Source organism: Bactrocera neohumeralis, chromosome 4 (assembly GCF_024586455.1).
Source record: "Bactrocera neohumeralis isolate Rockhampton chromosome 4, APGP_CSIRO_Bneo_wtdbg2-racon-allhic-juicebox.fasta_v2, whole genome shotgun sequence".
NCBI lineage: Eukaryota > Metazoa > Arthropoda > Insecta > Diptera > Tephritidae > Bactrocera > Bactrocera neohumeralis.
Genome location: NC_065921.1, coordinates 16720554 through 16733041, shown reverse-complemented (window position 1 = coordinate 16733041; position 12488 = coordinate 16720554). Strand labels below are relative to the sequence as shown.

The 12488-nt window shown below is 36.5% G+C and overlaps 1 protein-coding gene across 5 annotated transcripts in view; it reads left to right on the top strand.

The window, feature by feature from the left end:
• The window catches only part of LOC126757135 (diuretic hormone receptor), a 102964-nt gene that overhangs the window by 86582 nt on the left and 3894 nt on the right, over nt 1-12488 (top strand). For all 5 annotated transcript variants that reach the window (XM_050470785.1, XM_050470782.1, XM_050470784.1 and 2 more), the window contains 9 exons: nt 2279-2480; nt 2763-2859; nt 3006-3099; nt 3169-3249; nt 6584-6663; nt 9780-9890; nt 10805-10993; nt 11068-11192; nt 11259-11309. In XM_050470785.1, coding sequence (XP_050326742.1) covers nt 2279-2480; nt 2763-2859; nt 3006-3099; nt 3169-3249; nt 6584-6663; nt 9780-9890; nt 10805-10993; nt 11068-11192; nt 11259-11309 — 1030 coding nt within the window. The remainder of the gene's footprint in view (nt 1-2278; nt 2481-2762; nt 2860-3005; nt 3100-3168; nt 3250-6583; nt 6664-9779; nt 9891-10804; nt 10994-11067; nt 11193-11258; nt 11310-12488) is intronic.

The window sequence follows — 12488 nt, the reverse complement described above, 5'->3', positions numbered from 1 at the left end:
TTTTACCAAAAAAAAATCAATTTTTGGTGAAGTTTTCTCTACGTTTTTTTTTTTAATAGGTGTAATTAAACAAAAGAGATCCTTCGTTCAGGGTAGTCGAAAAAGTCTTTTCGTATTTTGTCAATAGATGTCGTTGCAGTCATATATCTCCAGTGCTACCAATCACATTGTGTCATACCATATAGTGTTGGAAAGGTGAGCTTTTAAGCTTCATTCAACCATTCAACCTCGCTTCCGCTCTGGAAATTCCGAAATTTCGATTTACACTAATGAAAGTTTTACAGTGATGAAATAATGTCTTTAGCGGAAAAATGGCAAAAAGTGATCGACCAAAATGGTGCAAAAAATATGTTATTAGTTAAAATATATTATTAGTATAAATACAAAAAAAAAAAAATAAGTTGTAGTTTGATTAGAAATACGAAAAGATTTTTCGACTACGCAATAAAATGCAGATCCAACACCACTAAATTCGAAATAAAAAATTAAGATTTATTAAAGTGTAAGTAAGTAGAATCATCGACCTTTAGGGCGACTAAATATTATTTTAAATTCAAATGATATTTGAACTGACATATACTAGTCATCTTAACTGGTTTTTTACGTAGTGCTGCACAGTCCTTATGATAGTTGGATGTAGATTTACCGTTACGAACCTAGATACTACTGTGATCAAATTGAAAGGTGAATTTTGTACATTTAATCTGCTTCAAAATAATCCCCTCCCGTTGCAATACATTTATGCCAACGAATTTTCCAATTTTGCATAGATGGCACTAACAGTACTAACAACTTACAGAAAAAAATATTTACTTTTTCGAAAAACGCGCCAGAGAGAGTAGACATCAATATGTAGGCAGAACCGAATTGGATTTATGTCCGAACATGACCAGAATATGTTTTGTACTGCGAAAACAACAACATTTTTGTTCAGGACTATTTGAAAGTCATAGAGTTATAAAATTCTGAAACCCCAGCCCATTTAATTTTTGTCTTTTTTAGGGTGGGTAAAAATCAATCGATAATTTTAAACGGTGAAGTTGAGGAAGAAATATGGGAGACAAGTTTTTTTGTCATAAGCTCCGAATTTTTCTTTACGAAAATAAGGAAAGAGTATGAAACAGAAAAGTAACGGACCTTTCTACCATTATTGAGAGCTCATACTTGGAGAAATTATAATCTGAACAAGGTATACGAGTATTAAGTTGCGACGAAGATGCGATGGTGCATTATCGTCGTGTAAAATACATGATGTTCTCACGGAAACTCCTCAATACGACCAAATAGAACTCCTTATTGACCGTCTGTCTCTCCGGAACAAATTCATGAGGCATCAAACCACAAATATCGAAAAAAACAATGAACATCACCTTGATTTCTGTGCGGCTTTGGCGTGGTTTTTTTTGGTTGAAGAATGTTGACGTGTTTGCATGTCAAACTCTTAAATTCATGTTTCATCGGCAGGTATAATACTCTCCATAAATGTGGCATCGGAACTTGTACGATTAAGCATGTCCAAAGGATTTTGTGATATTATTTTTCAAAAAAAATCAGCTTTATAGGGACGAGTCGAGCGAAAACGCATTTCATACCCAAAATATACAGCGGAATAATTCGTACGAACTCGCGAGAGCTCATTTGCCATCTCTCTAACACGTCTCTGACGGTACTCAAGCATCATATTTTTCACTTGTGTAATGTTTTCATCAGTTGAAGAGGTCGAAGGTTGTCCAGAACGAAGCAAGTCTTCAATGATCTCTCGAATATCACTCGTAGGCTTGTGTTTTGGTAAAACTGAATCGCAGTAAGCCTTTTGAAACATTCGCAACGATTCAGCACACGAAATTTGGTTAGAAATGTAAACTTTCAGGCAAATTCTTTCCTGGATATTCCATTGTAAAAACTGCTGGACACAAACTGTCGCGCTGATATTTGGCATATTAATTAGGGACAGTCCTACCAAATTAGCAAAATACATTTTTTTTAAATATCAGTTGTCTGGGAAATTGATTCACAATTTCTGGGTACTTTTTTGTCACAATGTATGTATACGCAAATTAGTCCCATAGTTTTTGAGATATTCAACTGAAATTTTGCACACATCCTTTTCTTCGTAAGAAATACAAACTGAACGATCGAAGTTCTTTTATGGAATATTTTGCATTTGAGAAGCGTATTATAGTCTACCAACCAATTTTTCAGAGTATAAAGTAAAAAACATAATCGATTTTTTGGACCCACCCTAATATATATTTATACATTTCTCTTGTTTTCCCAGAGAATGTAACACGTAAGTGCCTAGCGGACGGCACGTGGGACAATTACACGGAGTATATGCGTTGTCAGCCGGCTACAATATTACCGCCACAATTGGCCGATCTTTCGCCAACAATCGAATTATCATCCTATATATATTTCATTGGATATTTCATTAGTTTAACGTCGCTCATTTTAGCACTGATCGTTTTCTATTTCTTCAAGTGAGTAAACAATAAAACATTTACATATTTGACTTCACAGATTTCTTCACACACACATACACATATACATACATACACATATACATACATATACATATACTTGTACATGCAAAACTGTTAATGTATTTAAGCTAAACAAATGAAGGAAGTTTGCAGTAAATTTAATTTTGTTGAAATATAAAATAAATAATCAAAATTTAATTTTGTCTGCAATTAAAATTCTTCTGTTTTATTCATAAAACATCCGTTTATTTATTTTTCTTGTTTTTTATTTGCTTGCAGAGACTTGAAATGCCTGCGCAACACCATTCATGCGAATTTATTCCTCACCTACATACTCGCCGCGCTGCTGTGGATCCTCACGATGTGCCTGCATGTGGTAAGCCAAGCATTAGGCGAAATGGCATGCGTCACTTGCTTTTGTTGTTTCTATTAAAAACACTTTCGTAATGCCTTAACCACAGGTGCTAACTAATGGCTGTTACTAATAATGGCTTTCTTCTGCTTTGCTCGTGCATTTTCCAGATGACGGAGCATCCCAGCGAGGCCGGCTGCATCACTTTGGTCATGATGTTTCACTATTTTAATTTAACAAACTTTTTCTGGATGTTTGTCGAAGGTAAGCGGCATATACGCCACTATTTTTAAACATAAAGTAAATTATTGCAACGCGAATTTTTTCCTACAGGCCTCTATCTTTATACTCTGGTGGTGCAGACATTTTCCAGCGATAATATTCGATTTATCATATACGCTTGCATTGGCTGGGGTGAGTTTTTTTAAATAAAGAAAATACATTAAAAAATTATTTCAGTAAAATCTTTTTTTTCTTCAATTTGATTGTCAAATTTATTTGTTTTTTATAATTATTAAAGTCTTTATACGTAGAAACCTTCTCCAAACAGTTTCCAATATACTGATTAGAGAATAGTCTTTAAAGACTAAAGCAAAACAGCTCAACCGAACTAGTTTTTAATCGGTCTTGCGACATGAGCCCGTGCATGGTTACGTGGGAAACTTATTGCCTTGTCTTTAATCGCAAATTTTTCGCGTTTTTTCGACAATCGCTCACTTTTATTTGATAAACTGTTGTCGGTAGCGTTCCCCATCAATTATTTCACCCAGTTTTAGAAGCTCATAATACAACACGCCCTTCTGATACCACCAAATACAGCCTGGAGTCATGATTATTCGGCATTACCGTTCATTTGGCCTATTAGGCAGCTTTCAGATATGACTTTTGCATTTAGGATTGTGGTCAGAGATCCATTTTTCATCGCCTGTCAATATCCGATGCAAAAAATTACGCCTTTTTGTAGCGCTCAAGCAGCATTTCTGACATGAAAAGTTGTCTTTCAACGTAGCTTGACTGCAATTCATATGACAGCTGAGTTCCATTCTTCAGAATGTGTTTAACTACTTTTAAAAGTTTTGAAATCGCTGCTTAAGTGACTCCAAAAAGATACTGCGAGCTCTTCTTCTTGTGTTTGGCAATAAGCCTCTTGGAGTAATGCTTCCAGCTCCGTTTCTTAAATTTGTTTAGCTCGGGACGTTCGTCGTGTTCCAAGCCAAAATCTTCTTTTTTATAGCCGAGTTTACAACAACGTACCAGTGGTTCTTACTTTTCACTGTTTGGCTGCAATCGGAACTTCCAAGCGAAACCAGGTCCTTCTTCACCTGGTCGTTCCAACGGAGTGGAGGTCTTTCTCTTCCTCTGTTTCCGCTTGTAGGTACTGCCAAAACTCATCAGAACTGGAATTTGACATGTTCATAGCCTCTGTCTCTTAATTAGCTGGATATCAATGTCATCGTATATCTCGAACAGCTCATCGTTCCATCGACTGCTGTATTCGCCGTTGACAATGCGAAAGTGATCAAAAATTTTCCAGAACCCTTCTCTCGAAAACTCGTAACGCCAACTCATCAGATGTTGTTATCGTTCATGCCTTTGCACCTTATAGCAGAACGGGGATGATGCCGTTCCCACGACAGTCGGGTCTACGTAACCGGAACGGACCCGGATCCGACCAAGGACTGTTAACTCGTTTCCACCAACATGTGATTACTTTCGGCTGAGGTTTTCTTCATATTAAAGTTCGAAGAATTCTCCGAGAAAATACTGTTTCACACACAGAGTTCGTCACTTGTACCTTGTATGGTATTTGAATGAAAAAAAACTGATGTTGCTTACGCATCAAATGAATGACATGTTTTGTCAGTTCGGTCATACTAAGTCCTTCTTTTCTGACAAAACCTTCTCTTTCTTCACAACAGATAGCCAAGCAAAGATAGTAAAAAATTGCCTTGATCTCTTAGTGAGCCTAACCTCCTATTTCATGATAAACCTAAAATGGTTGTAAAGCAGAAGGATTAGTCAGAGCAGCACCCCACTGAATGTAGTCTCCGATAAAAATATATACATATACCTCTAACAACCTGTAGACACTTAATCGACACAAATATTATAGATATTGCTACGTCTCGGTGGAGTCAATCCGCAACTTTTTTAGCAAGCAGGCAAATGTGGCATGAATGGAATATGGACCACATATGTCGACTACTAAAGTCAAAATGAATGACATAAGAACTTTAGTAAGAGTGCTGACTTATCACTGTCTAATTAGCAGCTATTATAGGCGACTGGAGTCACCATGCAACGATTATTGTAGAAGCTGTTAAGAGATAGAAGAAGAAGAGATTATTAAGAGTTATCCAATTCAAGTTTCCCTTTTTTTTAAGAAAAAGACACAGAAAGTTAATAGGAAATGTTTCTTATCAAAGAAAGAACATTCTTTGGAAGATATTTTTTCAAGATTATCATTTTCAAATGTTGGCCGCGGCTACGACTCAGGTGGTCTATCCGTTGAGTCCAATTTTCGATGACTCCCTCGAGCATTTCGAATGGTAACTGATAAATGACACGCGTGATGTTCTTCTCCAAGGCCTGAAACGTAGTGGAATTGCCCGCATAGACCTTAAACTTTTTATATCTCCACAGAAAAAAGTCTAACGGTGTGATATCACACGATTGGCCACTAAGCCAATTGACCAGCCCAAAACGTGAAATTATCTGCCTACGGAAGTGTTCTCCCAATATGTCAATTGAGTGATGCGATGTGTGGCAATTGGCGCCGTTTTGTTGAAAGCAAATGTCGCCGAGATTACGAGCTTCAATTTCAGGCATCAAATACTCAGTTATCATTGCGCGATAACGGTCGCCATTGAGGGTTACGTTCTCACCGGCATCATTTTGGAAGAAATATGGACCATTGATTCCACTGTCCAGCAAACCCCACCAGACCGTTACTTTTTCTGGATGAAATGGAAACTCTTGAATATATTCAGGTAGCTCTTTGCCTCATATGTAGCAATTTTTCTTGCTTACATACCCATTGAGCCAGAACAAAATTTGGCGCTGGACAAAATTTGGCTCGAAAACGTCTGATCTTTTTGGAACTTTTCAAGATCTATAGGCTCTAGGAGCGATGTCGCTTGATAAGGTCGATGGGCTTCAGTTCTTGCGCAAGCCCGAATGCTTCCAACTTTTTCTTCACTATTCTACAAGTTGAATAACGCTTTTATAAGCCTCAAGTGTCGATTTTTTGAAGATTCTAAACTGATCTAACCCCTTAAGTTAAATATTTTCTTAGTGAGCCTTGTTATTATTATACTTGTAGGATATTATTCATCTCTATTATTAGCTTAATACATTTATTTGCATTTTACTTAATTCAAAAATAAATGCAATTATTTAAGCCTTTGTTTATTTTCTTTAAAATTAATTTTATATTTTCTTTCTTTTTTCCCCTCAATTTATCTCCTTATTACACCGAACTAACCACAAATGCACTGCACCTTTGCCTTTGAATTATTGTATTTACATTCGCTTTGTATTTGTTTACTCAATTGTTGCAATTCTCTTCATATTTATTCAATGGTGCATTGTTGGTCTGTTTTGCATCTCCCTAAACCACAATACATGCGCAAACATAGTTGCAACAAAAGCTATTAATTTATTAATAAACAAACACTTACGCACCCACACACATACATAAATACACATGCAGTTGCAATTATCTAAATGTTGCTGTTAATTTTTATAGGTTGCCCTGCTGTTATAACATTTATTTGGTCAATAGCAAAAATCTTCGCCACATCATTGGAGAGCGAGCATTTTAACGGTGTAAGTATAAATATTATTTCAGCATTTCCCAGATTTATTATTGTAATTAGCAATGTGCTGCGATAATGTAAATGTGATTTCCCCGCATTTATTTCGGTTCATAATTGAAATTGCGCTCGTTTGCAGCTATCGTATTACCGATATTTATGAGCGTATGTACATATGTATGTATGTATGTAGTATGCCGGGCCGGATTCTTCACTTCATCGCTTTACGTCATTGCCGGTCTTTATTTATTTATCGTACTTTCTTTCAATGTGGCCATATGGCACCAACTGATGAGTTAACCGAAATTTATCTAGCAGTGTTGGGGGGCAAAACGTATTTTGTTGTGGTCATATTTAACTTTTGAACAGATGTCACATGCTTTATACAGGATGAGTCGTCTTTTTCTGGCGGCATGTTACTAAGTGCAGCCTGATCCTTCTCCACCTGATTTGTAGGTATTGCTCTTCCCCTCCTTCGACCGGCAGATATTGAATCGAAAGCTTTCCAAGCTGGAGTGTTCTCTTTCATCCGGACAACTTGAGCTCCTAGCCTGCGCAGCCGCGATATCTTGATTCGCTGAACTAACAAACTAATCCCTCAGCTCGGGCATTTATAGACAGACGGGCGAACAAACAGATAGACAAACATGGCTTAATCGGCTCAACTCATCATGTTGATCATTTATGTGCATATTTTATAGGATTTTCGACGTTTTTGGGTGTTACAAACATCGTGGTAAATTGTTCAGGGTATAAAAACTGGTAAAAAGATAAGGATAAGTAAGGATAGTAACTGGTTGGTTGTTTAGTTAAAACGGGAGCAGCAGAGGCTGCATTTAGTGCACCATTAGGCGCGTTAAACCCGCAAGTGGTGACCAATTAACTCAATTACCTTTGATAAAACATTTCAACTTTTTCCACCCCAACTATTTAAGTAACAATGGAAGGCACGTATACCAAAGTTTCAATATCTCATCATCCTCCAGGGATGTTCTACATTCCGACTATTTCATATTACTAAGATTTTGAAGGTGAGATCGTAGAAATGTGGAAACTTTTTGTTTATCCACTATCAACCCTATCCCAAAGTATATTTGTGATGTGCCCTGTGTGGCTAGCGTTCCAAGAACTGAGGTTTTCCTTAGAGTCCATTGCCTTAAGCAACTCTTTGAAAGTTTTAAATGGCAGTTTAGGTGAATTGCATTCCTGTCTATTCTCGAGCGAACCAATTAGTCTGCTTTTTCGTTTCCTTCTATTTCTATATGACTGGGCACTCAGATGACTTTTACTAAGTATCCAACTGATATAACCTGCTTGCATAACCTATCTCAGTAAGAGTTAATATATGCGCTGTGGTTAGCATTATTTGGCGCTTGGCTATCTATTGGAATGCTAATGGAATTGGTGTTTCGAGCAAGAGCCTACTTGGTGCATTTTCTAATGTCAACAATTTCAGACTGAAAGCTAATCGTTTAGTTCGAAGCTTTCTTCTGTGTATAGATTGCTAAAGAAAGAACCATATCCCGGTACTATTTCACCTTTGATCCACTGGTGACTACATTTCGGGATATATTTCGCCGTTGAAACTGTCGAAGATCAATCCATTGGTCCCTTCTTCTCCACTACCTTAAATATAAATGAAACGTACAATGATTTGAGAAAATTACTTTGTCCGACACGAGTTGACTGTGTGCACGAAATCGGCTACTTCAAAAGAGAACTTGCTGATAAAGAACAAGAAAGTTATCGTGTATGAACGGGTTCTAACATACTGACCTAAAGGAGGGCGCACCCTACATAAAGCGAAAGGATAATTAAGTATTTATACTGTATGTAAATATGTGTGCACACTGATAGACATTACTCCTTAATAACCTCCTATAATATCGTAAATGAACTTATTAATGATTCAATTTGATAAGCTGTTGTCGGTAGCGTTCCCAATTAATGGTTTCATCCGAATTTAGAAGTTCCTAAAAAAAACGCCCTTCTGATTCCACAAAATGCAAAACTGGAGTCATGTATATTCGGCATTGCCGTTCATTTAAGATACAAGTAATTGTATAGTTTTTTGCGTTTAAGATTATCGTAAGAGATCCATTTTTCATTACCTGTCAAATCCGATGGAAAAACCTACTCCCATTTGCTACTTACAAAGTTAACTTCCTACTCACCTTTTTGAGTCGTACCGCCTAATGATAATGAATTTTGAACGTTTGATATCAATTAGGTAACTCCAAACCACCATCAAAGCAACGATCTATATTTCTCCGTGTGACAAGAAGTCAAAGACTATATACATATGTATTTACAAACTTTATCGACACCAGCTGGTGAATGGACCAAAACAATTAATTTGAGAGAGAGAGAGAGAGAGAGAGAGAGAAAGAAGAAGTATGGCGAGTCTTTCTCAATTTTTTCTACTTTGAACTCTTACATCTCCCAATCATATAAGCTTGACCGAAAAATATTATTATCAATTGAAAAAGAGGACCCGTATATGATATCCATATTTTTCCCTATTTAGGTACTCACTTTCAGTAATTAATAATGGTGTCCTCAACAAGCTCAAATTTGAAATTACAAGAAAAAATTTTGGTTTTAGTGACTAACTTCGAACAACGTTAGTCTCATTCTCTCGAAAATTGGTTTGATCTTATGCCGAAAAAACGATTTGTCGCATGATTTTATAACGAATAAAGAATTTAAATGCATCCAGGATACAATAAGCAAGATGAAAGTTGAAAAGGAAAGCTACTGAACATACATATATATTAGATCGAAGTGATTAATATGTCACGAAAATAATATCTCCAAAGTATGTGATCTGTCCTACTACACAATTGACTGACAAAATCCCTTCAATAAAGTTCACCACTTTTCGGTGGATTATAAGATATTTCATAATTTATTAAACAATTCTTCGCAGTTCACGCAGATCCCACACATTTAAGATTATGACTTGAAACCATTAATTCAGTTATATTATACCACACCGAAATCCGCTACATATATATGATCAGCAGACTTGCATTACATTGCTCAATAATATACCGATGGAAATTGCTATAATTAAGTTTTTGTTCACACTTGCATTTAATTGAAAATATTTCTCGCATTCCATTTCAGCTATTCATTCAGTGCTCGTGGCTAAGGGAATCTCACATTGACTGGATATTTCAAGCGCCTACCTGCCTTGTATTAATACTCAATTTAATATTTCTCATACGTATCATGTGGGTGAGTATATGATTGCTTTAAGAATTGATTTATATACTCTTAACATGCTTAGTATTTAATGACAGAGAGAGTGGGAAAGTTAAGTATGTTAGACAAGTAACCGAACCTGCCTTGGAAACTTATTATATCCCATTGTTTACTTCCATAATTTTATATTTTTGTTTCAGCTCATAGTTACAGATACAAAGTACCCTCTAGCGATCTCACGATTGGTTCTTGTTTCCTTACCACCCATCCAATATTACACGCGCCGGGGTAGCAACGGCTCCTAACTAATACGAGTATATGTATACACCGAATACTGAACTGAATAGAGCATAATCAGTTTGTCACGAATTTCGTAAAACCCAGAAAGAAACGTCGAAGACACTTTAATATATAAATGATAAACGTGCCGAGCAGAGTCGATTTAGCCATGTCCGTCTGTTTGAATACACGCGAACTTGTCCTTCATTTTTTCAGATATCGATCTACATAAATCTTCCCAAACGTTGTTTTCTCCCCAAAATGCTTATTTGTCGGAATCGCCGACATCGGATATCTATAGCATATTACTGTCATACAAACTGACCGATCAGAATCAAGTTCTTGTATGAAAAACTTTTTTATTTGATTAGATATCTTTACGAAATTTGGCATAAATTATTTTTCAAGACAATGCAACAATATTCGAACAAATTGCTTAGATCGGATCACTATAGCATGTAGCTGCCATAAAAATTGACTAATAAAAATTGACCTAAACTCCTGTCGTAGCCTCTTTTGCTATAAGAAAAGCACCTGAGAAGCATATTAAAACTTCGTTGCAGCCGGAGCTAACCTTTTTTATTTTCGCCAAATATGTCTTGAAATTCCCTCAATCATAATTTGAACTAATTTTAAATCAACTCTCTCATCTTTTCTCTCTCACTTAGGTACTAATCACGAAATTGCGCTCGGCCAACACACTGGAGACCCGCCAATATCACAAAGCTTCGAAGGCATTGCTTGTGCTCATACCGCTATTTGGCGTCACATATCTCATTGTATTATTTTGCCCTGGTGGCGAAGGAATTACACAAAACGTATTTGAAAATCTGCGCGTCTTTCTCATAAGTACACAGGCATGTATACTATACCTACTTGAGCTGAAATTATATTTAAAATTATTAACTAAAAAAATATTTACAATTTATAGGGATTTTTCGTATCCTTATTCTTCTGCTTCCTCAATTCGGAAGTGCGTCAGACACTACGTCATCGCTTCATGAGATGGCGGGACAATCGGAATTTACGAAATGGCAGCATACATCGTAATCGCAGGTTTGTAAATACAAATTACGAAGTGTTTAAAAATCACTTACTAACAATATTAAGTTTTTTTTGTAGAAATAGGCTATCCAAGGACTACTCACATCGTTCAAGAACGGAAAGTTTACGGTAAGTTGTTATGCCACGAAGTTGAGTGGTTATTTTAGGAATGTTTTATATGTACTATATGTTGGTCTACATATTATATGCATATACTATAAATATATAATTATAAATGGTGCATGTAACTGTACTAGTTTTATTCAAATTTATTGAACTTTTCAATGGCTTTTCTTTCTTTTCCTTTTGTATCGTTGAGTATCTTGCAATATCTTTTTTTCCAAAAAATGAGGTCCACCTAACAAATATGTGAACAGTGCATAGAAACTGTAAATAAATCGATAACTCAACCCTACTAGTCTTTTTTAAAGTCAAGTTTCGATGAGTGTTCCAAGATCCAGACTTTTATTTCCTCTTAAGTATTATGTCCCTTCGGCAGATAACAACAAACCTCAAAATGTACAAGTATTTCTGACATCAGAAAGCTTCTCAATAGTTGGGAGGAGACTGGACTTTTGTAGAACCACAAAACAGAGGAGAAATTCGTCTGAGATGAAGATAGACATCCGGCTATTAAGGCTATCTGTAGCGCCTAAACCTAGTCTCACTGCGTTAGGTTATGCAATAACACAGTACATAGAAGAGTAAAAATCATTTGGATACCTAATCATATAGGAATTGAAGGAAACGAAAAGGCAAACGAGTCGGTCAGCACTTGAGGAGTAAGAAGAGAATTCCCCAAAGCTATCCTATACCATCCAGCTCCGTTAAGAGTTGCTTGAAGCAATGGCTTTAGAGCAACACCTCAGGTCTTGGAGCACTAGCAACGCATACCAGACCACAAAGATAATGCGGGGTATCTTAAAAAATTAGTAATATGGTTTCGGCGAAATGGAGAGCATGCGATGATGAGACACTGGAGCATATTCTTTTCGAATGAAAGGTGAGAGGGGTATCTTCGACAGCTCCCAATAGTCTAAAGTCTGTTATTTTACCAAATCCACTGCTGGATAAGTCTTATTGGTGACCACTCGGAAACCAATGGGCCTTATGAAGGCTTAAGCGCGACCGCCTGCGATCTGGCGCTCCTGCGGCCCGCTTTCAGTCAATTAGTCCAGGGTTCTGTCTTCACTGGTCATTCTTATACCAAAGTAAAGAGTAATTATTCTCCTTCTTAACAGAGTTAGTACGGAGCATGTACGTTCTTACGAAATATGTATATCCTTTAAAAATACGAGTATTGTTTTA